Raw genomic sequence first — 25,312 nt, 5'->3', positions numbered from 1 at the left:
CTTTTGGCGGTGGAAATGCAACCCGTACAGCACCTTTGCGAACCGATCCGTTCCGCACCCTGCAGTGGAAACGCGGCATAATGTTCATCCTTGTGCGCTCTTGTTGTTGCTGGAGCAGCGGAGGGGGCCGGCCCCGTTGCTATGTTACCTGTACTTTGTTGATGTTTATGGTTTGGGTTTCACGGAGAATAAACAGTTAATTAATTAAATAAATAAATAAATGGAGGACAACAGTGCCAAGCGCAGCAAGAACTTCTCAAAACAGGAGTTGGAGCTGTTGGTGGAGGAGGTGGTTTCAAGGCGAAAAATATTAATGGGGAAGTTGGATAACGTAGTCACGGCAGATAATAAGAAGAGGGCGTGGGCGAAAGTTGCCCAATCGGTGTCCGCAGTGGGGGAGACGGAGCGCGATGCGATTGCAATAAAAAAAAAATGGGAAGACGTAAAATCCCTCGTAAAGAAAAAAGCTGCTGAGAGGGCGAGGGAGACGAGGAAGACAGGAGGAGGGACGTCCTCCCCTGTTAAACTTGACACATTGGAGGAGAAGATTTTGGATATGATAGGGGAATCGCTGGTAGGAGGAGTTCAAGGAGGGGTGGACACTGGAGACAACAGCTGTATGCAGCTGCTACAGCAGACACAAACGGGTAAGCGACTGTCACTAACTGTTAGCTATTGATCATTACGTTGATCCTGTTGATGAAGCTTTTATTTTTGACTACCTAACTAATGGCCCAATTTTCCTGATTCTGTTGCTTTTCTGTCGATACTATGGTGGACCTTGATTTTCTTCCCACCCAAGCTGGAGTTGCACCCACCCAAGTTATTGTACCCACTCAAGACATTGTACCCCCCCACATTGAACTTGAAGTTCAACAAAATGTAAGTTTATAACTGTATCAGACTCTGACTACCACACCATACATTTTGATATTGTTTAGGAAAGCTGCCTCTTTTGTGAAGAGTTTGAGGAGGTATGTCCCCTGGGCCATCCAGCTATTCAATGTCAAACAAAAGAGGAGGGGAGAAATTGACTTTTCAGCATGACCCGGGGATTTCAATTAAATGCTAGGCTTTGTCCTTTCTGACATTTTTCTTATAAAAAGGATGATTTGAGACCCTTTGATTGATTGACTGCTGACCTGGTGCCACCGGTCATGACGTAATAATGTTGGTGTTTTATTTATTGTGTTTTATTTTGAAAATTGACCGGAATGCTCTATGGCTTTTACTTTTTCACTTCCTGCCCTGATCGATCTGCTCTGTTGAAATTGACGCGGTTCAGCAACGGCTTGCGGCAAAAAATAGAAATGCTACGGAATGATAGCGCTGCGGCACGGCGAGCCGCTCCTGGGACGTTGCTGAGACGTTCCGCAGCCGCGCCCTGTGGAAATGTTCTCATTGATTAGAGTGGAACCTATCTGCTGCGGTGACCGCGGCCAAGACGTGCCGCTGCCGTAACGTTGCCCTAACGCGTCCGGTGGAATCGAGCCTTGAGTGTCTTTCTGCGCCTAAAGGGGTGTGACGATAGACTCAGCTCACGAGACGAGACGAGACACTATATTGGGTTCACGAGAACGAGACGAGACGAGATTTTAAGAAAACTACAATGACAAAATATATGACTGGACCAACAGACTTTTATTTAACCAAGTCGCGCATGCATTTTGAAATGTTTTATTATAACTCTTTACATGCATGAAATTTAAACTAAAACTAAAATTTATAAAAGTTAAAGTAAAATAAATTAAATTAAATAATTCTCTTTTTTCAAGTGCAAACAATATTATGTGCAAAACCAAATCAAAGTACCCAAAGGTACTTTGATTAAATGTATTTTCGCGGTTATTCAACCTCTTCTTCTCCGGAAAAACACGACCGCATTGCATTGTGGTATACGGGAGTAACATGTAGGGTACATCGTATGTACACTCAAATTTTGGGTATTTTAAGTGCATTATATAGTGCATGAAATGAACCACTGAGAATTCGAACACCAATACAAAATGGCGAGCACCCTATATAGTACACTATATCCGTGATAGGGAACGATTTTGAACACAGCTTATGGCTGCTTTCGATGCTTCCCCTGCTTCCCCTCCTTCTCCTCCTCTTCTTTTCCTTCTCCTTCTTTAGGTTCTGGCAGGCTAGATGTAGCAAAGGCGCATTACTGCCTCCACAGGCGACAAATAGAAGTTTGGATAAATCACAAATCTCGCGAGACAGATTTTTAACGCGACGGGTAATATCGTCGAGGTTAATCTCGCGAGATCTCGTGGCACGAGATCTCGTCACACCCCCAGGCATAATGTGTTACAAAAGTAGTGTAATTAAAGTTATGTATTGCTGTTTGCTGTAACGCAGTAAAACAGTAGCCTAGGCTGTTACTGGAATTTGATTTCCTAGAGGAGATGACTGCAGAGATGGAAATCTCAGTTCTCACCATCATTGAAAGGCTTTATTTGACCTCCTCTTCACAATCTAAGTCCTAACATTTACCCCTGTTGGTTTTTACAATTGAATTGAACCTTCTGCTGTTCTTTTTTTTCGTACAGAATTCTGAAGAAGATCTTACTCTGTCACAACTCATTTCAGAGTCCATCCTCCAGCCAACACCAGTGACGACACACAGCATGGAGGACATGATCTTTATTCAAGGAGACGTTTTGGAGGAAGTGCGGCAACTTAGAAGAGTTCAAGAGCAACTTCTACTGGTGGAGAGAGAGAGACTGCTCTTGGCCAAAGCCAAATTTGAGCAAAAAAAAAAAGGAATATTAGTAATGTATTAGTATTAGTAATAATATATTAGTATTTTTTTAATATACTCTAGTATTATAGAGTATATTAGAGTATTATATTATATATATATATTAGAGTATTATATTATATTAGAGTATTATAGTATTATAGAGTATTATAGTATTATATTAGATATATATATTAGAGTATTAGAGTATTGTATTATATTATAGTATTATAGAGTATATTAGAGTATTCGAGTATTGTAATTGTATTATATTATATTAGAGTATTATAGAGTATATTAGAGTAATATATTATATGTTAGTATTAGTAATGAATATTAGTAATATTAATAATAAAATAAATTGCTCATAGATTTTCAGGTGTCGTTTATTATTTATTTACATGAATTTCCTCCTTACAAGCTCATGTCTCACTTGAATGCCGGTATTACATGGAGCGGGGACGGGGCCATCTCCCTCTGGTTCATGGTTGTCTGAAACATCCGGAAGAGGCAGCCGGTACATCATGCAGAAGTTGTGCAGGATGAAGGCACAGGTGATGATTTTACACCACTTTTCAGGGGTGTATTGGAGCACTCCACCAGAGCAGTCAATGCATCGAAATCTGGATTTGACAACCCCAATGCACCTCTCCACAAAAAAAAAATTATATATATATATGTATATATATATATGAGGAGCTCTTTTCCAAAACGCTATAAATCCATTTGAATAGTTTTTAGGATAATTACATTTTTTACCTAGACCCACATATTTTGTTTATATTCAATTTATCCTGTTAAAATGGTTTGTTGACTCAGTCTGAACATGTTGTACAATGATTTTTAAATCAAACCACAACATTGTTGATTATAAATTCAAATACATATATATTTTTTTCAAAACGCTATAAATCCAAATAAGAGAAAATACAAAATACGATATCATCATCTCATACTATAAATTAATATAAATAAATAAATAACCGCCAAATAAAATAAATAGTAACATAAACTAAACAGTAAAATAAATAAAATTTCATGTTTATTGTCCACCACATATAATAAAAAAATAACACACATAAAAATACCACTAATTAATAAAAATACAACAATGTTAACAATAAATTCATATCAATTTCTCCAATACATGAAAACCAGTAAAATTTAAAGCAAGTCAATCAATAATATATTGACATTAATTTAAGCGTTGAACCCGTAAAAAGTAGGACCATCGTCCGCTATACATAAAACAAATCACATAGTGTGTGTGAGAGATGTTCTTTGAGTCTGTGAGAGGACACAGAGAGAGAGAGAGTGAGAGACAGAGAGATTCATCACTTTAGCATGAATCACTCTGCATCTTCATCACTCTGGCCAGCATTGTCAGTCACCTGATACAGTGCATCGTCATAAAAAGCCCTCACCACATCCGACACACCTATTGCTCCTAATAGTGCCAGCACATCGCACTTCTTTGCGCCTTTCACAGAGGTCTGCTTTGGAAGTAACGCAGGTTTCAGGCAGCCCATCGCTTGCCCCGCTTTAATACGCTATGGAAACAATGCTCCCCATTGTAAGCCATCTTTAAACCAACCTTGTTGGTACTCAAATCAAGCATGCGTGCTTCGCTGATTTTAAAGCTCCTCTGTGACTTAACACACACTTTTGTGGCTGACCTGTAATCAAACGCCTTCCAGTCTGTGCCATAAATGTGAACGTTGCCGAATTGCTGCAGGATGGCATGGTATTCCTGTGGTAGCAGAATTGTGTACATTTTCCTGATCATCTGCTCAATTCTGCCAAAGACTCGGTCTGCTGGGAGATAGCTGTGACCCCTTACTGGAAAAGTGTACTCTATGCCAAGGTTGGGAAAAGACTGGCGAAGTTCCATGAGCATGGACACCATGTTCATGTTTTTGTTTTGCCCGTAACATGAGTCACTGAACAGCCGAAGTCCCCTTGATCTGCTGACTTTGTGCCGAAGTCGAACCTTGAGGCAGTCACTCAGCGCAGATGCAATCATATTACTGTCCTTTCTACCCTAATTTTCCTGCCACACGTAGAGATGGACATCATCTTTTGTCTGGTGACTATTCTCTCCGTGGTGCACAACCACACCAAACAGATACAGATACATCTGCTGTGAGTAATAGGCCTGTCCTATTGAGGTTTTTGGAAGGACCATGTTTTGCATCATATCGAAACAGAGGGTCACATGATCTTCAGCAACCCTGTCTAACAGGTCATAAAACACACAAGCTCTGCGACGATGCAAGATGAATGATACAGATTCCATCCTCTTCTCTGTCTCGGTTAGGTTTGGATCTGTCATCCTGATCTTAAACTTGGCACAATCAGAGCATGCATCTGTAGCTGGGTAACCGAAGCCAAGATTGAAATCCTTGGAGAACACTGAGTAATAGAGGGAGTAGCTGGTCTGAGCATGGTTCTGAGCCTCAAAGAGCTTATGCATCTTGTGCACATTCTGGTCACTGGGGAGATTCTTGCGGCCTGGTCCTCCTCTCCGCCCATAATGGCTGGCCCTGCAGGTAAAAGACTGGATGTGCTCAACAATGAGTTGCCTTCTCCTGCTGTGCTCCTCACTGTGCCGTGCACCACCTCTTCTCTCTGGGCGACCCTCAGCAGTCTCGGCATAATATTGAGCCACCCGGGACACACAGTCTTTGCTGATGCCTGTGAAAGTAATTATTTAGATTGTTAATACAATGAATGGAGCCAGTGGCGGTTTTAGGTACGGGCGAACCAGGCAGCCGCCCGGGGCGTCATATTTGTGGGGGGTGCCAAGTAACATGGGGGGCGCCAAGAACAGTAAAAAAATGTTTTCGCTGCGTAGCAGTTATCAATGAAGTACTACATAACATTGTGTTGGGAATAGGTTTTTTGGCGCCCCCTCTGGCTGCAGGCGCACACCTGCTCGTTGAGAAGGTGCCGTGCGCAGCGGAATGAAACCCCCACTGAAGTCCGTAGGTTCACGATACAAACTTGCTGGAAACTTGATGAACTGCCGTGCTCTACTACAGAGTGCATTTGTAACATAACTGACCACTCGGCTAACGGATGATTGGCTCACACCCAGGGTGCCCCGGAAGGTTCATGAACATCCGCAAACTCGTTCATTGAGCGCGACAAGACATATAACACTTATTTTACAAATTACATTTATTAGCGTTCCTAACTTTATATTTGTATTGTATTGTATTGTATTTATCTATTTCCCTACACATTAATAGCTAAATGTTATGGCGATAACGTAAATAATAATAACTAGAACTGCAAGCAGTTATGCAGGGGTCCAAGAAGTGTGCATTTCGCCGGCACAACGCGACAAGAAATGTGCGTTTCGCCGGCACAATGCGAAGCAAGTATTCAAAACGCTACCGTGAACAACATGTGGATATAAAGGTTTTGACTGTGGGAGCTTCGGTGTGGGAGTTATAGCCTAAAACGCGTTTTCAGAACATTGGCCAAATAGGAGATAGACAATGTCGTCGTTTTTTGGCGCCGCCCTGTGGCGACATTTTCCAAAGACAATTTTCCTTTGCCAAAAACTCCCGCCCACATTAATAATTCTTGGCCATATTTTCTATATAGATTCGGGTTTGCCCCTTGATGGTTTCCCTTGAGTTTGAAGAACATTCCTTTGGCCAATTAGAAGATATACAATTTCGTCGTTTATTGCGCCCCCTAATGGCGAAATATTCCGAATTCTTTATTGAACGCCATTAAGGGTAGCACCGACATGTGTCTAAAATTTGGACTTGATCCGATGTCTAATTTTGGTATTTTCTGATTTTTGCGTATCGACGTAAAACGTAGCTAATAAAGCAATATTCAAAACGCTACCGTTTCGTAGTCGAAGGTCGGATCAAAAAAGTATATAGTTTTTCTTTTCGTGTGCGTCTGACGATGTCGTGTGCAAAGTTTGGTGTCGATTGGTCAAGAAATGTGGGCGGAGTTGGGAAAAAACAGTTTTGCGGTTTTCGCGATTTTGCGAAAAAAATTTATGGACGCAAATGGGCGTGGCCTATGCCAAAAGATGCATCAGACTCCAGTGAATCTGTGTGTTCAAGGTTTTGAATGTGGGAGGTTCGGTGTGGGAGTTATAGCCCCAAACGCGTTTTCCCTTGGTATAGCGCCACCTAGTGGCCGGCGTGTCTGGATTTTGTCGTCTGCGTAGTCCGAAGAGATCTGGATCTAGTCATGCAATTGGCGTGTCGTCACCATTTACGGTTTGGGCTGTGGGCACACTTTTAGGGAGGTAAGAATAATAATAATAACTAGAACTGCAAGCAGTTATGCAGGGGTCCAAGAAGTGTGCATTTCGCCGGCACAACGCGACAAGAAATGTGCGTTTCGCCGGCACAACGCGAAGCAAGTATTCAAAACGCTACCGTGAACAACATGTGGATATAAAGGTTTTGACTGTGGGAGCTTCGGTGTGGGAGTTATAGCCTAAAACGCGTTTTCAGAACATTGGCCAAATAGGAGATAGACAATATCGTCGTTTTTTGGCGCCGCCCTGTGGCGAAATTTTCCAAAGACAATTTTCCTTTGCCAAATAACTCCCGCCCACATTAATAATTCTTGGCCATATTTTTTATATAGACTCGGGTTTGCCCCTTGATGGTTCCCTTATAGTTTGAAGAACATTCCTCGGGCCTATTAGAAGTTATACAATTTCCTCGTTTATTGCGCCCCCTAATGGCAAAATATTCCGATATTTTTATTGAACGCCATTAAGGGTAGCACCGACATGTGTGTAAAATTTGGACTTGATCCGATGTCTAATTTTGGTATTTTTCTGGATTTTTGATTTTCAACATAAAACGTAGCTAATAAACAAATATTCAAAATGCTACCGTTTCGTAATCGAAGGTCGGATCAAAAAGTGTTTGATTTTTTCTTTTCGTGTGCGTCTGAAGATGTCGTGTGCAAAGTTTGGTGTTGATTGGTCGAGAAATGTGGGAGGAGTAGGGAAAAAACAGTTTTGCGGTTTTCGCGATTTTGCGAAAAAAAATTCTAGACGCAAATGGGCGTGGCCTATGCCAAAAGATGCAGCAGACTCCAGTGAATATGTGCGTACAAGTTTTTGACTGTGGGAGGTTCGGTGTGGGAGTTATAGCCCCAAACGCGTATTCCTTGGTATAGCGCCACCTAGTGGCCGGCGTGTCTGGATTTTGTCGTCTGCGTAGTCCTCACGGACCTGGATCTAGTCATGCAATTGGCGTGTGTGCAACATTTACGGTTTGGGCTGTATTCCCACTTTTACGGGGGAATAATAATAGGAAAAATCCTTACAAAAACAATAGGGATCCAACCTGTTGGCTTGGACCCCTAATAATCCTTACAAAAACAATAGGGATCCAACCTGTTGGCTTGGACCCCTAATAATAAAAATCCTTACAAAAACAATAGGGATCCAACCTGTTGGCTTGGACCCCTAATAAGAAAAATCCTTACAAAAACAATAGGGATCCAACCTGTTGGCTTGGACCCCTAACAAGAACTGCAAGCAGTTATGCAGGGGTCCAAGAAGTGTGCATTTCGCCGGCACAACGCGACAAGAAATGTGCGTTTCGCCGGCACAAAGCGAAGCATGTGTTCAAAACGCTACCCTGAACCTGTGGATACAAAGGATTTGACTGTGGTAGGAGTAGCGAGAAGTCAGTGTAGCGTTTTCGCGGCGAAAATTTGTAGAAGATATACAATTTCCTCGTTTATTGCGCCCCCTAATGGCGAATTTTTCCGATTTTTTTATCGAACGACGTTAAGGGTAACACCAACATGTGTGTAAAATTTGGACTCGATCCGATGTCTAATTTTGGATTTCTTTGGATTTTTGATATTCCACGTCTAATTTAGCTAATAAACCAATATTCAAAACGCTACCGTTTCGTCGTCAAAGGTCGCATCAAAAAAGTGTTTCATGCATTCTTTGCGCGTGCGTCTGAAGATGTCGTGTGCAAAGTTTGGTGCCGATTGGTCAAGAAATGTGGGAGGAGTAGGGAAAAAACAGTTTTGCGGTTTTCGCGATTTTGCGAAAAAAAATTGTTGACGCAAATGGGCGTGGCCTATGTCAAAAGATGCAGCAGACTCCAGTGAATATGTGGGTACAAGTTTTTGAATGTGGGAGCTTCGGTGTGGGAGTTATAGCCCCAAACGCGTATTCCTTGGTATAGCGCCACCTAGGGACCGGCGTGTCTGGATTTGGTTATCTGAGTAGCGGTGCCGATTCTGGATCTAGTCATGCAATTGGCGCGTGTGCACCATTTACGGTTTGGGCTGTAGTATCACTTTCACCGCGGGAAGTATAAAAATCCTTACAAAAACAATAGGGATCCAACCTGTTGGCTTGGACCCCTAACTAGAACTGCAAGCAGTTATGCAGGGGTCCAAGAAGTGTGCATTTCGCCGGCACAACGCGACAAGAAATGTGCATTTCGCCGGCCCAACGCGAAGCAAGTATTCAAAACGCTACCGTGAACAACATGTGGATATAAAGGTTTTGACTGTGGGAGCTTCGGTGTGGGAGTTATAGCCTAAAACGCGTTTTCAGAACATTCCATTGGCCAAATAGGAGATAGACAATGTCGTCGTTTTTTGGCGCCGCCCTGTGGCGACATTTTCCAAAGACAATTTTCCTTTGCCAAATAACTCCCGCCCACATTAATAATTCTTGGCCATATTTTCTATATAGACTCGGGTTTGCCCCTTGATGGTTTCCCTTGAGTTTGAAGAACATTCCTTTGGCCAATTAGAAGATATACAATTTCCTCGTTTATTGCGCCCCCTAACGGCAAATTTTTCCGAAATTTTTATCGAGCGTCATTAAGGTTAACACCAACATGCGTGTAGAATTTGGACTCGATCCGATGTCTAATTTTGGAATTTTTTGGATTTTTAATTTTCCACGTCTAATTTAGCTAATAAACAAATATTCAAAACTCTACCGTTTCGTCGTCGAAGGTCGGATCAAAAAACTGTCTATCATTTCTTTGCGTGTGCGTCTGAAGATGCCGTGCGCAAAGTTTGGTGTCGATTGGTCAAGAAATGTGGGAGGAGTAGCGAAAATACAGTTTTGCGGTTTTCGCGATTTTGTGAAAAAAAATTCTAGACGCAAATGGGCGTGGCCTATGCCAAAAGATGCAGCAGACTCCAGTGCATATGTGGGTACAAGTTTTTGACTGTGGGAGGTTCGGTGTGGGAGTTATAGCCCCAAACGCGTATTCCTTGGTATAGCGCCACCTAGTGGCCGGCGTGTCTGGATTTGGTTATCTGAGTAGCGGTGCCGTACCTGGATCTAGTCATGCAATTGGCGCGTGTGCAGCATTTACGGTTTGGTCTGTAGTCCCACAAGTACGGGGGGAAGAATAATAATAATAGGAAAAATCCTTACAAAAACAATAGGGATCCAACCTGTTGGCTTGGACCCCTAACTAGAACTGCAAGCAGTTATGCAGGGGTCCAAGAAGTGTGCATTTCGCCGGCACAACGCGACAAGAAATGTGCGTTTCGCCGGCACAACGCGAAGCAAGTATTCAAAACGCTACCGTGAACAACATGTGGATATAAAGGTTTTGACTGTGGGAGGTTCGGTGTGGGAGTTATAGCCCAAAACGCGTTTTCAGAACATTCCATTGGCCAATTAGGAGATATATTGTGTCGTCGTTTTTTTGCACCCCCTTGTGGCGAATTTTTCCAAAGACAATTTTCCTTTTCCAAATAACTCCCGCCCACATTAATAATTCTTGGCCATATTTTCTATATAGACTAGGGATTGCCCCTTGATGGTTTCCCTTGAGTTTGAAGAACATTCCTCCGGCAAATGAGAAGATATACAATTTCCGAATTTTTTATCGAACGCCATTAAGTGGAGCATCGACATGTGTCAAAAATTTGGACTTGATCCGATGTCTAATTTTGGTATTTTTGGTATTTTTGATATTCCACGTCTAATTTAGCTTATAAACAAATATTCAAAACGCTACAGTTTCGTCGTCGAAGGTCGGATCAAAGAAAAGTTCAATAATGTCTTTGCGTATGCGAATGAAGATGCCGTGTGCAAAGTGTTGTCTCAATTGGTCAAGAAATGTGGGAGGAGTAGGGAAAAAGCAGTTTTGCGGTTTTCGCGATTTTGCGAAAAAAAATTATAGACGCAAATGGGCGTGGCCTATGCCAAAAGATGCATCAGACTCCAGTGAATCTGTGTGTACAAGGTTTTGAATGTGGGAGGTTCGGTGTGGGAGTTATAGCCCCAAACGCGTATTCCCTGGTATAGCGCCACCTAGTGGCCGGCGTGTCTGGATTTTGTCGTCTGCGTAGTCCGAAGGGATCTGGATCTAGTCATGCAATTCGCGTGTCGGCACCATTTACGGTTTGGGCTGTGGTACCACTTTTAGGGGGGTAAGTATAATAGGAAGAAAAATCCTTACAAAAACAATAGGGATCCAACCTGTTGGCTTGGACCCCTAATTAACACAAGCTAGCTAGGCTATGATACACTTTAAACACTCAGTTTACTAGCTAAATTCGATTAAAAAATTAAATGCAATACAAATATAAAGTAAAAACAAGTGTTATGTAGCGATCCGTTATCTGTATTATGTTATTTCGTCTTTGGCAACATGAGCGGGAATGTTTTTTTAAACCGGCCTGGCAACGGACAACCCCTTACGTAATCTGTTGTTCATTGCCTGGCAACGGACAACTGATTATGTACCCGGTACAAATTTGGCACCCGGTACAAATTTGGTGTGACAGCGGCACTGTCACGTTAAAATTTTACCGGGGGCGAAAATTTTACCGGCCTACGTCATCAGTTGTCCGTTGCCAGGCAATGGACAACAGATAACGTAAGGGGTTGTCCGTTGCCAGGCAGGTTTCAATCGCGCTCATGTTGCCGAAGACGAAATAATATAATACAGATAACGGATCGCTAGATAACACTTGTTTTTTTCGCACTTGTATTGCATTTAATTGTTTAATCGAATTTAGCTAGTAAACTGAGTGTTTAATGTGTATCATAGTCTAGCTTGTTTTAATTGAATTTCCTTTATTTAATTTAGAGAATAGATTGTAGGTAATAGATAGATGGATAGATAGATAGATAGATAGATAGATAGATAGATAGATAGATAGATAGATAGATAGATAGATAGATAGATAGATAGATAGTTGAGCAGGCATTTACTAACTGGTAAATGTTTATTATTATTATTATTCACGTTATCCCCATAACATTTAGCTATTACTGTGTAGGGAAAAAGATAAATACAATACAATACAATACAAATATAAAGTTAGGAATGCTAATAAATGTAATTTGTAAAGTGTTATCTGTCTTGTCGCGCTCAATGAACGAGTTTGTGAATGTTCTTGAACCTTCCCACGTCATTCGACGCGATCGTCCGTTGCCTGGCAACAGACGATCGCGTCGTCCGTTGCCAGGCAACGGACGACGCGATCGTCTGTTGCCAGGCAGGTGTGGAATGGATCACGTAAGGATGACGACCCGGTACAAATTTGGTGTGACACCGCCATCTTGGAATGGTGATCCGCTCCACTCAGTAGCCGCGTTTACATGGACACATCTGTTCCGCATAGATTTCTATGCGGAACAGAAAATGATGACATATACGCCTGATCTGGAATACAATTATCTGTTCGGCATAGATTCTATGCCGAATAGAAGAGGTGGTGTAGTCCGTTTTAATCGGCATGTATACATTCATTCCGAATAGATTGGGGTGCAGCCGCAGTAGTTTGCAATTGGTCCACTGAGCTCCGTCTGTACTTTTAAGCACACCGAACTTGACCGCTGTAAAGGAAAGTGGATTTATTGCCTGATTCACGTCTTTGTTGCCACTCCGTAAAAGTAGTCCGGTAAGCGTGTCCGGTTGCTAAGCGACGGGATATGGGTATTTATTAGGGGTGTGACGAGATCTCGTGCCACGAGATCGCAATTCAACATAAAATAGCGTGTTATACACACACACGCACGCACACACACACAAGCACACACACGCACACGCACGCACAGACGCACACAGACACAGACACACACACACACACACACACACACACACACACACACACACGCACACGGTGCATTTCGCTGCTAAAACAACAACAAAAATATTCCCTCAAATATTATTACTAAGGAACCGTTTTCCAAAGAACGAAATGTAAACCAATGCATTCTGAATGGGAGTGTTTCTCAGATTTTTCCATGCTACACAGAACGAAATGTAAACCCATGCAAATAAAGACTTCATGGTCATAATCATTTAAATATCATTAATCTCCTGAGTGTGTTGGGTGGTATTCTATCTTTTTCAACGGGGCTGGTGCCGTCTCCTTTTGACCTTTTGACCCCAGACTTCTGGGGGAATAGCTGAATCCATTCATTAGTCAATCAGAAGCATGTAAATATCTTCCCGGTGGCGTAGGAGGACGAACAAGGTGTCCTTCAACATCTACGCTACACACATGAGCATATTCGAACATGTTTAATGGTAGTAATTAGCTGTCGTAATTGGAGGGCTTAATCAATAATGAGCAGCTATTGATTTGCTTCCCGATAAAAATTTGTGACAAATGACATGTTATTTAGCATCTACACGTTGAGCTGAGTCCAATGACACCAAGCATGACAATCTAGCTAATGGTAACATGTATTTTACATGGTACACCTAGTTCTAGGACATGATCTCGGTGTAGCAAGAGGGCGAGCTTGATCTCATTGGACTCAGCTTAACGTGTAGATGCTAATTAACATGTAATTTGTCAAAAATCTCCATCGGGAAGCAAATCTATAGCTGGTCATTATTGATAAAGGCCTCCAAAATCGACAACTAATTACTACCCCGAAACATATTCAAATATGATCATGTGTGGCACTGTTGCAATCGTCTCGAAACGTAGATGTCAAAGGACACCTTGTTTGCCCTGTTGCACGACCGGGAAGATATTTTCATACTTCTAATGGATTGATTCATATTTTAAGGTTCTCGGAGTGAGACTTTAAGCGGCTGCAGCAAAAGTGTTGAGACGAAAGATGATATCAAGACATTAATAGAATATTCCCATTCACATTATGATTCTTCGTCATAACATCCGACCAAACATCCTTTACATTCACCGAGCGAAGATTATGAAAGTCCAGGCCCCCCCTTCCTGCACTCGGGGTCCGACCGGGCCAAGTTTCGGTGCGGGGGTCCCAGTTAGGCCCTAGAATATGGTATTCAAATTTCAGGGCGGTAGGACCTTCCTATCTCAAAAACTGTTTTTCCACCACATTCTGAACCATTAGGTCTCGCAGGCAACACTTTTGAAGGGGCTTTGTCCAAATGACAGTCCATTTGGGAAAACTGGGGGGCGTGACCTCCAACAGTACAGTCACTGTACATAAGACAGAGGTTAGTTTCTAGGCCCCATTTTTTTGCGGGATGGAGGTGTACATTTGTGGCTTAATGTGTGTAGACACAGCTGGCCTTTGGCCACGTCTTTGAAGTCTGGGGTCAAAAGGTCAAAAGGAGCCGGCACCACGCCGCTTATGAGATAACAAAAAGTGAATCTGTATTTCTCTCATAACATTTTGTCATTATTGAAGAGAGGCCTGATTCTCAGATATGCATGTTGGACTGTTAGGGTATAGGTCTGGGAAGAACTTCAGGCCAAAATCTTGCAAGCGAGCCGCTGGGTGCAGGTGCAACGAGATGGAGCACTTGCTGAGTCATTTCCTGTAGGGCTGGTTGAAGCGTATATGCGTCCTTTGAAACCCCCTTTGATATATAAGAGACCCCAAGGTACAGTTTACTTAAATGTTCTCGCCTCAGTCACCTATTGCATCACTTCCTTTAGGGCTTCGGCCTCCTAATTGATCATTGTAGTATAATTGAATGCCCTCTTTCATATTGTACGATACTTCCACCACTGGGACGTGGCAACAACTCTCCAAATCCATATGGGGGGGGGGATGCTTTTGGACAGTAGGGGTGTACACTAGACATAAATAGGAAGCAAACTCAGGAGAAGGAATGACCTCTCACAAATATTTATTGAATAAATTGTTTCAAATAACCCTGCCTCGTTAAATCAATGAACTTGGTGTTTTGCTTTCAAAAATAGATTATAGAAGAAGTCTAAACTGCAGAAAATAAAAACATCCAAGCTGCCTTTTAAGGATACCTCGGAATGTCTGTCTATTTTTTAACCGTCGGACCCCAGTTTACGACAAAAACAACACAATTTACGGCAGCTCCTTTGCCGCGTGGTTTTTAGAGTCATGTAAGGATTAGAGGGGGCGGTCGATAGCAACCACCATAGCAACCATGACGGTCAAGTGACTGGATGCAGCCCGAGTTGAAAAAAATAGAATACCACCCAACACACTCAGGAGATTAATGATATTTAAATTATTATGACCATGAAGTCTTTATTTGCATGGGTTTACATTTCGTTCTGTGTAGCATGGAAAAATCTGAGAAACACTCCCATTCAGAATGCATTGGTTTACATTTCGTTCTTTGGAAAACGGTTCTTTGGTAATAATATTTGAGGGAATTTTGTTGTTGTTTTAGCAGCGAAATGCACCGTGTGCGTGTGTGTGTGTGTGTCTGTGTCTGTGTGTGTCTGTGCGTGCGTGTGCGTGTGTGTGCTTGTGTGTGTGTGTGTGCGTGCGTGTGTGTATAACACGCTATTTTATGTTGAAATGCGACGTAATCCAGTGTTCACGAAACGTACACTGTCAACGTATGCTTTTGGCGACTGGGTTGGCTCTCAGATATACGTGTTTCTAACAAGATGATATCATTAAAAGTTACATAAAGTAACAGTATAATAACACAAATGCAGGAAGCACGTGAGCTGCTAGTTTAGCGAAAGCAGCGTCCCTATTCCTAACAACCTGACGTCGTTGAAACATGCGAGCGAGCCGATCAAATCCTAATAACTATAAAACTAAAGATCAGACACAATCACTGACTGAAGATTATGCAAGTAAAAAGTATATTTCTCGCTAGAAATGTTATTAGAAACACGTTTAACGGTGAATCGGTCCTAAAATATTGCATTTCCCATTCAGATAATAAAGATTAATAAAGATCATACACATTCACTGACTGAAGATTATGTAAGGAAAATGTACATTTCTCGCTAGAAATGTCATTAGAAACGCGTTTAATGGTGTATCTGTCCTAAAATATTGCATTTCCCATTCAGATAATAAAGATTAATATAAGCTACGCCGTGTTCCGGAGCCGCGGGGGATTCTGGGAATTGGGGTTGTCAGTTGACAAATGGGGCTTTTGTTAACTTGTTTTGTTGTTAGGATTAAGTGGGGTTAATGGGTTCGGGATGTTATGTGGTTGTGTGTTGTTCTATTAACATTGTTCGTGCGTTCATTGTTGTCGACACCGTCACCGAGAGTGACGTGACCATCGTTTCGTGCAGCTGTTCCGTGTTGAAGTCTCGTTCAATAAAAACCAACTCTCGTTGTCGAGCGTTCAATAAAAACCAACTCTCGTTGTCGAGCGTGCCCCCCCCTACAAACGTGTCTCCCCCCCCCCCCCCCCCCCCCCCTCAACAAACGTGTCGTCGTCCCCCCCCTCAACAAACATGTCTCCCCCCCCCCCTCCGCGGTCAACAACAGTCTACCTCCCCCCCCCCCCCTAAACAATCGTGTCCACAATTTGCCGCGAAAGCCGTGAAACCAAGTGACAGAGTTAATTCTCCATGCTCGCGCTGCCCTTGCTTTACCATGGATAGATAACGCTGCAGGACAGCACCGTACCTGGCAGCTTTTTCATATAGGTCTGTATCGGGAGTGTTCAACACCGTCGCAATGGCCATATCCAGATCATTTTCAGCAGTCTGTCTAACAGAATCCCTGGGGTGGGTATGCTTTAAGGCATCGAGTTGATGTTGAGGAACTAGATACATCTTGTGCGTATGATCCATTATAATCACCCGCCTCTTGAGAACAGACTTGTAAACAACGGTATAGCCACAGACAGCAGGGGTAAAAGAAATCCACCAGTCTGATTGATCAGTCTTTTCTTTCTAGATATCAGTACATTTTTATTGGCGAGTATCCTGAGGTCCTTCTTTCGTCTACGCAATTTTGTATGCTGGCGTGGAGTCAGAGGTATTTTGCCTTGTAAAATGTTCAAGGCTATTTCACACAGCGAGTTGATAAAGTCGGCGTTGGCTTTCCTGAGGATAACTTTACGTTGTGCCGGAGGTGCGTTATATAGTTGCTTAAGACGCTCACGATTTCTACTTATACGCGAGGACATGGTCTTTTGGCTAATCACTTTGCTCTCTGAGTGTAATCAACATGCCGGTCTGACAATATAGCTGTTCTAAGTCTCATGTTGTCTGGGGTCATGGCTTTAAAGTCTACAAGCAGATAGCCGTAAGGCATGTCGGTAGCATCGTTAAAGGCTTCTAGAAAATATTTTGTCTTGCATGGAAACATCTGTTTGGCTATCAACATAATCTGATATTTGTCACGAGGGTTCTTAAACAAAACCATGTAATTGGTATTTAGACTAATTGTACGGCTGGTTTTACCCTGCATAAATAAATTCTGGACCAGATACATACAACTGAGATTACGATGGTGTACATATTTGGTAAAAACATACTGAACCTCTATATTATTGCATGCATCGTTCATCAAGTCCTCAATAATGAGCAGATTTCTAGTATGGACTGGTAAGATTGCATCATCACATAGTGATTTGGGGATCCCTTCTACAAAGTGAATGTTCCTTATTTTAAGCAAATCGTCATATATGGGCTGCCAGCATGAATAAACATATACTATATTTTCAATCTTTTCTGAGAATAACCGATCGATATTTTCAATGACTGTTTTGACAAAGTAGGTTTTGCCGCTGTTTGAAGGTCCCGATACTACCATGCTGAACGGGTGTTGAAGTCTAGGGTCGAACGTAGTGTGTACAACAGCCATCTCTGCGGTCTGTGTGCATCCCCTCTGATGGACGGATGTATTGTGACCATAGAACCGTGAAACATTTGACAGTTAACATTCTTTATTAACACCGACATGATTATTAACACAGTCATTCATCATTAATACATGATGCATAAAAAAAGTGTATACAGATACAATATGAATACCCCCCAAAATACAGAAATGATTAAAATAAAAAAGATGAAAGAAGAGAACATGGATCATTTGAAAACAATAAAAAACAAAATAGTTAATAACATGATTATAGTATAGTATGATTTGATTTTCTTAACACAATATGCATACCACCTCAAAAATACCAAATGAATAAAAAACATGGATAATTTGAAAACAATAAAAAAACAAAATAGTTAATAACATGATTATAGTATAGTATGATTTGATTTTCTTAACACAATATGCATACCCCCTCAAAAATATAAAATGAATAAAAACATGGATCATTTGAAAACGATATGTAAAAAGAAGAAGAAGAAAAAACATGGATCATGTGAAAAAGTGAAAAACAATAAACAAAATGGTTAATAACCGTAAGGAAGCGTGGTGTAGTCGGGGAAGACCCTGCGTTTGTTGTAAACCACCCTAAGCCGTTTAACTACAGTAGCGTTCTTAAGCAGAAACTTAGTCTTATCTCGCTGGATGGTATCTACTGTGGTGGTGGTGACGTCGAGGGTTTGAGGCCGATGGTTGACAAAATCATCCAATAGACATTTCAGTGTCTGCTGGGTGACCACTTTAGCATTTGCTGCATTTAAAGTCACCCCTTTGCTTTTGACGACAGACTTGTGGTGACGGGTGTGGTATGCATAGCTTTTAGGACCTGTTGAGACATATTCGCTAATGTAATCCTCAGAGGGGGAACATCAGCTTCCCATGACATCTGTAAGGGAGCAAAGGATGGTAAAGACCTCTGGGGGGCAACACAGTGCATTTGATGATGCCGAAATACCCATCCAAAGGACCAAAATCCCTGAAAATGATCTGGGGGTGCCCTACAGGATAAGGACAGCGAGCCTGTACTGTGGGGTAGAGAGAGGTAAAGTCATAGTAGCGTATTTTCTCACCGGGCTCGGCCTTGTGATACATTTTGATGGCATTGGTGCGACCCCCATAGAGAGAGTCGCGAGGATCAATCCTGGGTTGTATCTTCAGAGTAGCCAAGAATGCCTGCACTGCAGCATTGGTCTTTTTCAGACGGTGCCACTCACACTCCCACATGACCACGACTCTTAAACCATGATCTCTTTTGAGAGCCTTGACTTTGAGGTGAAACTGCACCCACAATTCGCCATAGGTCTTCTTGAGGACAGGGTTCTGGTGCCCAGCATTGTAGCAATGTTCACACCCATGATAAAAGCATCCTGCAAATTCATAGGCTGTGTTTATAGACGGTGCATGTCCGACTAGGAAGAATGGTCCATATTTAGCCTCTCCATGGTTGAGAGCATGCCGAATCTCCAGGTTATTGGAGTGGGATAGATATTCAAGCCACTGGATGGATGCACATGAGAACGACTTTTGCTTTTTCCGATAGACCCCCTCGTAGGTCAATGCCAGGACGTTTTTCTTCAAGAACGACTTTTTGAAGGTGGCCATGCACGCCGAAGCCAGAGTGGCATAGGCCAAGGGGTCTATAGTGGCACACTCTATGAAATTTTCCCTGTAGATCCCACACGCCGTGTACAGGATCCTCACATCGTTGACACAGTAGCGACGCAGCTGTTTCTGAAAGTCAAATTTTTTGCGTCGTACAGATCTGTACCAAATAGCGAAATCTGTCTTTTGATCGCTGGTCATGGAATCATAACCATAATATGAGATCTCAGGGTAGGCACCGACATAAGACTCGTTGGCCCGTGCGTTGAATTTATGAGGAAAATTACCTTTTGCCAATCTTCACGTGAATATTGGCAGCGTTCTGTCGCGCATTCGTTTTGAAACTCCTGACAGTCAAAGTCTGAAGAAAAAGAAAACATTCCTGGGGGCGGGACCATTTAGCTCTAAACCTATTGGTTGCTCTCGGCTGACGTACATTCCAATCACATGTGCCGTTCACCGGGCTGTGCGTGATTGACAGTGCTCTGCCGATGACAAGAATGTGATTGGAATGTACGTCAGTACATTCCAAGGGGTCAGACAACTATGGAGCCAGTTTCCTGCCATAATTCAAACCTGAAAAAAAAGTTTCAAAGGCTTGTAAGTCTGGGTTTGAAAACTCAACACCTTGTAAAAAAGGTTTTGCAACACTGAAAAAAGAGATTATAACCTGAAAAAAATGCAAACATCTGTAAACATGATTTTGTTTTCTATTTTATCTTCTTCATCATTTTCACCAACACATTTTCAAAGTTCAAACAATTTCACCAGCGCATTTGCAGTGTTTCAAATCTGGCACTGTTCTAACAGTGTATTTCATTGTTTCCCGGTTTTGAAACCTTGTAAATGGGATTCTGCAAACAGGTGTTCATACATTGAGAAATACGTTTTGAAAGGTTGAATATTTAGTTTTAAAAACATGTAAAGGTGTATGTTTACGCCATTGCAACTTATTTTTTCAGAACTGACTTTTCAGCACTGACGCAAGCTTTGAGTCACGTGAATATTGGCAGTGTTCTGTCGCGCACTCGTTTTGAAACTCCTGACAGTCAAATCTGAAGAAAAAAAAAACGTTCCTGGGGGCGGGACCATTTAGCTCTAAACCTATTGGTTGCTCTCGGCTGACGTACATTACAATCACGTGTGCCGTTCACCGGGCTGTGCGTGATTGACAGTGCTCTGCCGATGAAAAGAATGTGATTGGAATGTACGTCAGTACATTCCAAGCGGTCAGACAACTATCATGCCGTCGCAGTCCACCGCCAAGACTCCCCCATCCGCCAACACCCGCATGGGGATAAGGGAGGGACGAAGGATGTACACGTGCCGTTCACCGGGCTGTGCGTGATTGACAGTGCTCTGCCGATGACAAGAATGTGATTGGAATGTACATCAGCCGAGAGCAACCAATAGGTTTACAGCTAAATGGTCCCGCCCTGGCGGGACCATTTACTGGCGGCCCGCGGCCCATTTACTGCCCAATTTACGGCCCGCGGCCCATTTACTGGCGGCCCATCACCGGCTGCCCATTTTCGCATGCGGCCCGCGGGCCGCCAGTTGCCCATCCCTGGTCTAGCCGGAGATCGGCTACTTAAATCGGCATGCGCAGCTTCCTAGCCCCTTCTCTGACAATGGCGTCACCATTTGTGGGTGTTCCCGTGGACCTCGGCGCACTTCTCGTACAGGCGTCTCTCCGGAGACAGAGGGTTTTACGGGACAGAACCGATCCCTTGGCATTGTCTGACAATATTCAGATTTCAGACTTTATTGTCATTGTGCAAACAACGAAATTGGGGTTCTTCATGAGAGATACAGATTCTCATCAGAGGGTGTTCGTTATTTGATCGTCCTTTTGGACCTTATCTAGACAATTCTTACTGTTGCGCATTGTGTCTCCGTGACAGAGTGCTAGAGTGGAGGTAGCGCGTCAGTCTTGAATTTCTGCGCGGGGGGTTCGACTCCCAAGTGACACGAATTTATGTGAAGCTTAAAAAGTCCCAATTCTCATGCATATGGAATACTTATTCACTAAAGCTTATGGAATTATATTTTTGTGCTTATTTCGAACTTGAACCCATATTTTCAAGGCCGTGGTGGCACGGGGTAAAATGCATGATGATAGACCGGCGAATTTGAACCCCGGTCGCTTGCGTTCGCGCTACAGCAGCTACCTCTCAGCGGTTGAAAACATGATAGACATTTCTTACATAGGGTGTATTTAAAGTGAATTCCCTAAATGATAGAATAAGGCAGGATGGACGTTGCTTATGCATTTTTAAATCATCATCATTCTATTTGGATTAATGGCGAACAATTCTGCATTTGGCATAGTTATTTTATAGACAATATGCAGAATCTTTCTTTTCACACACCTAGATGGCACTAGGTCAAAGGTAAAGGCATATTTTCAAACGGCTTGCAACGGCTAATCAAACTCACACCTGGTGGCATGATATCACCCCTTTAAACAATCAGCCCCAGTATTCAATCAATTTCAGATCAAAGTGGACCCTGTACACTAGCCCTCTGAGGGCCTCTCTCAATCAATCAAGAGTCACACATCTGAACAGATAAACAACCCAACATATTACTCCATTATACTACTACTATCGTACTACGATGTACTATATGTACGATATGTGCTTCTGACAGCACTCTGCAGTCTTTGCGATGATAGAAACCATATTATTACTGTGTAAAATGTGTTTGAGGTCTTACCTTAGTATAAATACTCTTTTATAATTTATAATTAGTAATCTTGCTTTTTTTTTATTAATGGATTTGTCATTCTCCAGGAGTAAATTACAGCGAATAGCCGTATGTTAGAAATACCTCGTACTATTCTCACACTGTTCAATTCTGAAAACCATTTCAGGGTCTTTCAAAAACAGTCTGTATTGTATCATTCCACTTTAAGGCCCCCCTTCCGAGTAGCCCACTCTGCCGTGATCAGTCCAACGCTTTGCGCGTGCGTCGGCAAATTCACACCCCCGAGAGGTTGTGAACTTGCAGGTAGCCGAGAGGTGGGACTTCTGCACTTCAGCACCGCCCACAACTTTACGTAAGTAAAGTTTGACCTCAAACGAGCCGTTTCACACACTTATTGTGGGGCGTTCTCGGTGGGTGGGAATACTCCCCCTGGCCCGGAATTAGATTGTTGGAAGAAGCTAACTTAGCAGAGGTATATCATGTAAACCTACGTCAAATAACAGTAAAGCAAAGGGAAAAGTTGAAAAAGCATGATATCACCCCTTTAAAGGTGGTCTGATGTAGAGGTGTGGTTTCCATTATTAGCGGGCTCTGGCAGGATACAACAACCAGCCCGTCCTGCTGCATGGTGGACTCTTTTGCTCTCTCTCTCTTTCTTTAGTACATAAAACAGTAAAACAAAACACATGACAGGGACGGTCCCCTTTAACAGCCACAACATCTGAGTCCTCTGTCAGGGTGATGGTGGGAACAAGAGAGTTCCACAAAGACAACTTAGGATGAAACTAAAGGTCTTTAATAAGACAACTCAATATCTCTGTTCCTGTACAGGCAGAATAACACGACAACTGGGGAACCCCAAGGAATAAAGGACATGACCAAAAACAGAGAACCGACCAGGAACAAAGGAGGTGAAATAAACTGGGGAGTGATCAGGGAATGAGGTGCAGGTCAGAATATGGACAAGGACCCTCAGGTGAGGGGAATGAGGGGAAGGAGGGGAATGAGGGGATTGCAGGCTGGAGATGTGGGGGAAAGTTTAGGGACATCTGGTGGACAAGGGTAGAATGAACACTTCACAACACGGACAAAGACAGATCATGACAGTCTGACTGGATGGCAATACACTGAAGTGCAAAGAAGAGATAAATTGGTAAGAATAAGTTCATGCACCCATACTTAAGTTGACTAAAAGAGGAATAAAAAAATCATCTTTTGGAAATCGATCATAAAGGAGACATATTATGAAAACAGCACTTTTCCTGGGATTTGGGGTGTTGTTGTGGATAGATAGTGCTCCCACACGCATACAAACTTTGAAATAAGTCTTGACATGATTTTTTGAGTGAGATCCGCATTTCTGGAAGCAGCCCGCCTCCAGCTACCAAACGAGCGAATCAGTTTCGGCGCCCCCTCCTACGTAAGAAGGGGGCACATTTGAATATTACCTCCCACTTCCCCACTCCCCTCCAATCACAGCATCGCTAAGATTTTGTGGACCAGCGGAAGAGCAGCTCCGGCGGGGGGAACTCGGCGCTAGCCCTGCAGCTAAGCTCCGGGAGTACAATCCCTTTCTCTGGCGCCGAGCTCACCCCGCCGGAGCGGCCGCCGAAGGGAAGTCGGGAGGAGGAGACATGGAGTAGAAAGGGATTGTACTCCCGGAGCTGAGCTGCCGGACTGCCGCCGAGCTACCCCAGCCGGAGCTGCTCGTCCGCCGGAGCTGCTAGTCCGCTGGAGCTGCCACCTAGCTTCGGCGCCAGTTCTGCTTCCGGAGTACACCGCCGTAGCTGCCCGACTGCGGCCGGACGGCTTCGACGGCGGCCGGCAGCTCCGGCGCGGGGAGCTCGGAGGCAGTCCGGAAGCTCAGCTCCCGGAGTACAATCCTTTTCCTCTCCATGTCGCGGTTCATGGACTTCAGAGAGTCAATGCCAAAGTTCCTTCCCCCCAATTCTTCTCAACCATGGCCGAGATATCCCCCACTATGAGTCTTTACTTGTGGAAGTACCAGAGACGTCAGACTAAGTCTTTATTATTCATAATATCATCCGAGGCGCACATAGCTTTTGGCCGTGATATTAGATAGATTATATACATACCCGTACATAATATTATTATTCTGTTATATTATATAGATATAGAGCTCCAGGAGTCAGGAAACGGCAACAATCCCTTCTCCTCCATGCTGTGGTTCAGTCTGACAGCTCATTGGTCAATGGGCAGTAGCTAATTTGCATCAATGCTACACACACCAGAAACAGCGCATTCTGAAGGGACTGAAACAGAAGGGAATAGCGGTAGACAATATTTTTTTTCCTAAAAGCTATTTCCAGCAAACAGCTTCAAAAACATGTTTTCTGGAACTCAAATACTATGTTTACTTGTTGGGAAAACACCTAAATATGTCTCCTTTAATGCCTTAATCACACAAATGATGAAAAATACCCTGTATTTTAATGAAGAACATTTGTTTATTTACGATACATTATTCATTCACAAAGAAAATGTGTGGCCTAAAAGGTTGGATTTTTCCTCATTTGTTTAAGCAAGGCATTAATTAAATTTAAATAAATAATTCAAATAAAGATCAATTTCCAAAATACTATATTTTTATTGCTCTTTTTAGTCAGCATGGGTGCGGGTAGGCAGAGGACAACCCCCGTTGAACCCTTGTTCAACGGGGACGTTTGACCTGTTCAAGGTCAGGTGGCGCCTATTAGAATCAAGACACCAAGACTCAGGTCAAATATTACATACACTGATGTCCTCTGTTTCTTTTTAACCACCTCCCTTGACCTTAATGGAAAACGTCAGGAAGAGATATTAAGGAGAATTAGAAAATGAGAAAATCCAACAGTTACGCTCGGCTACATCGTTACTACAAGGTCCTGTAGATTATAGTGGAAGCATCTTACATACATAGCTCTATGCCTTCTTACTGTCTGTAGAAACGTGGATAGTCCCGTAAAAAATAGTACTTCATTACCAAGGTTGGAATTGAAATAAAATAAGTTGTAAAGGTTTACCAGTCACAAAATTGTAATTGTAATTGTAGGGCATTTTCATTGTTTGTTCTCCTGGTCATCCGAATGGTGCGTTGATTTAAATGTTTTTGCCTTAAGGAATTATTAGTTTATATTGTAACAACGACCAGCTCACAGTATATTATCCAGCTTATTGTCAGCTTACAGCTAACTGTCTTACACAAAAAATAACAAGAAACATTTCTTACAGTGGTTTCA

At 42.7% G+C, this 25,312-nt stretch overlaps 1 protein-coding gene across 1 annotated transcript; it reads left to right on the top strand.

Annotated features, from left to right (window-relative positions):
* Positions 1 to 220: 220 nt before the first annotated feature.
* On the top strand, positions 221 to 4,892 carry LOC115561618 (myb/SANT-like DNA-binding domain-containing protein 4). The gene is made up of 5 exons (XM_030381761.1): positions 221 to 647; positions 803 to 882; positions 2,556 to 2,755; positions 4,552 to 4,610; positions 4,810 to 4,892. Exons 1-5 carry the CDS (start codon positions 221 to 223, stop codon positions 4,890 to 4,892), a joined length of 849 nt encoding a protein of 282 aa, XP_030237621.1.
* Positions 4,893 to 25,312: the final 20,420 nt, after the last annotated feature.

This window comes from Gadus morhua, chromosome 16 (genome assembly GCF_902167405.1).
Source record: "Gadus morhua chromosome 16, gadMor3.0, whole genome shotgun sequence".
NCBI classification, from domain to species: domain Eukaryota; kingdom Metazoa; phylum Chordata; class Actinopteri; order Gadiformes; family Gadidae; genus Gadus; species Gadus morhua.
Note: the sequence above shows the minus strand (reverse complement) of the source record. Positions and strands in the feature narration are given on the sequence as shown.

Bases quoted from the DNA above. Each gene is read 5' to 3' on its own strand.
- LOC115561618 (XM_030381761.1), top strand. From the start codon at position 221: ATGGAGGACAACAGTGCCAAGCGCAGCAAGAACTTCTCAAAACAGGAG. The intron at 648-802 runs GTAAGCGACTGT...TTCCCACCCAAG, and splicing joins GCTACAGCAGACACAAACGG to CTGGAGTTGCACCCACCCAA. The intron at 2,756-4,551 runs GCAAAAAAAAAA...ATTCTGCCAAAG, and splicing joins TTGGCCAAAGCCAAATTTGA to ACTCGGTCTGCTGGGAGATA.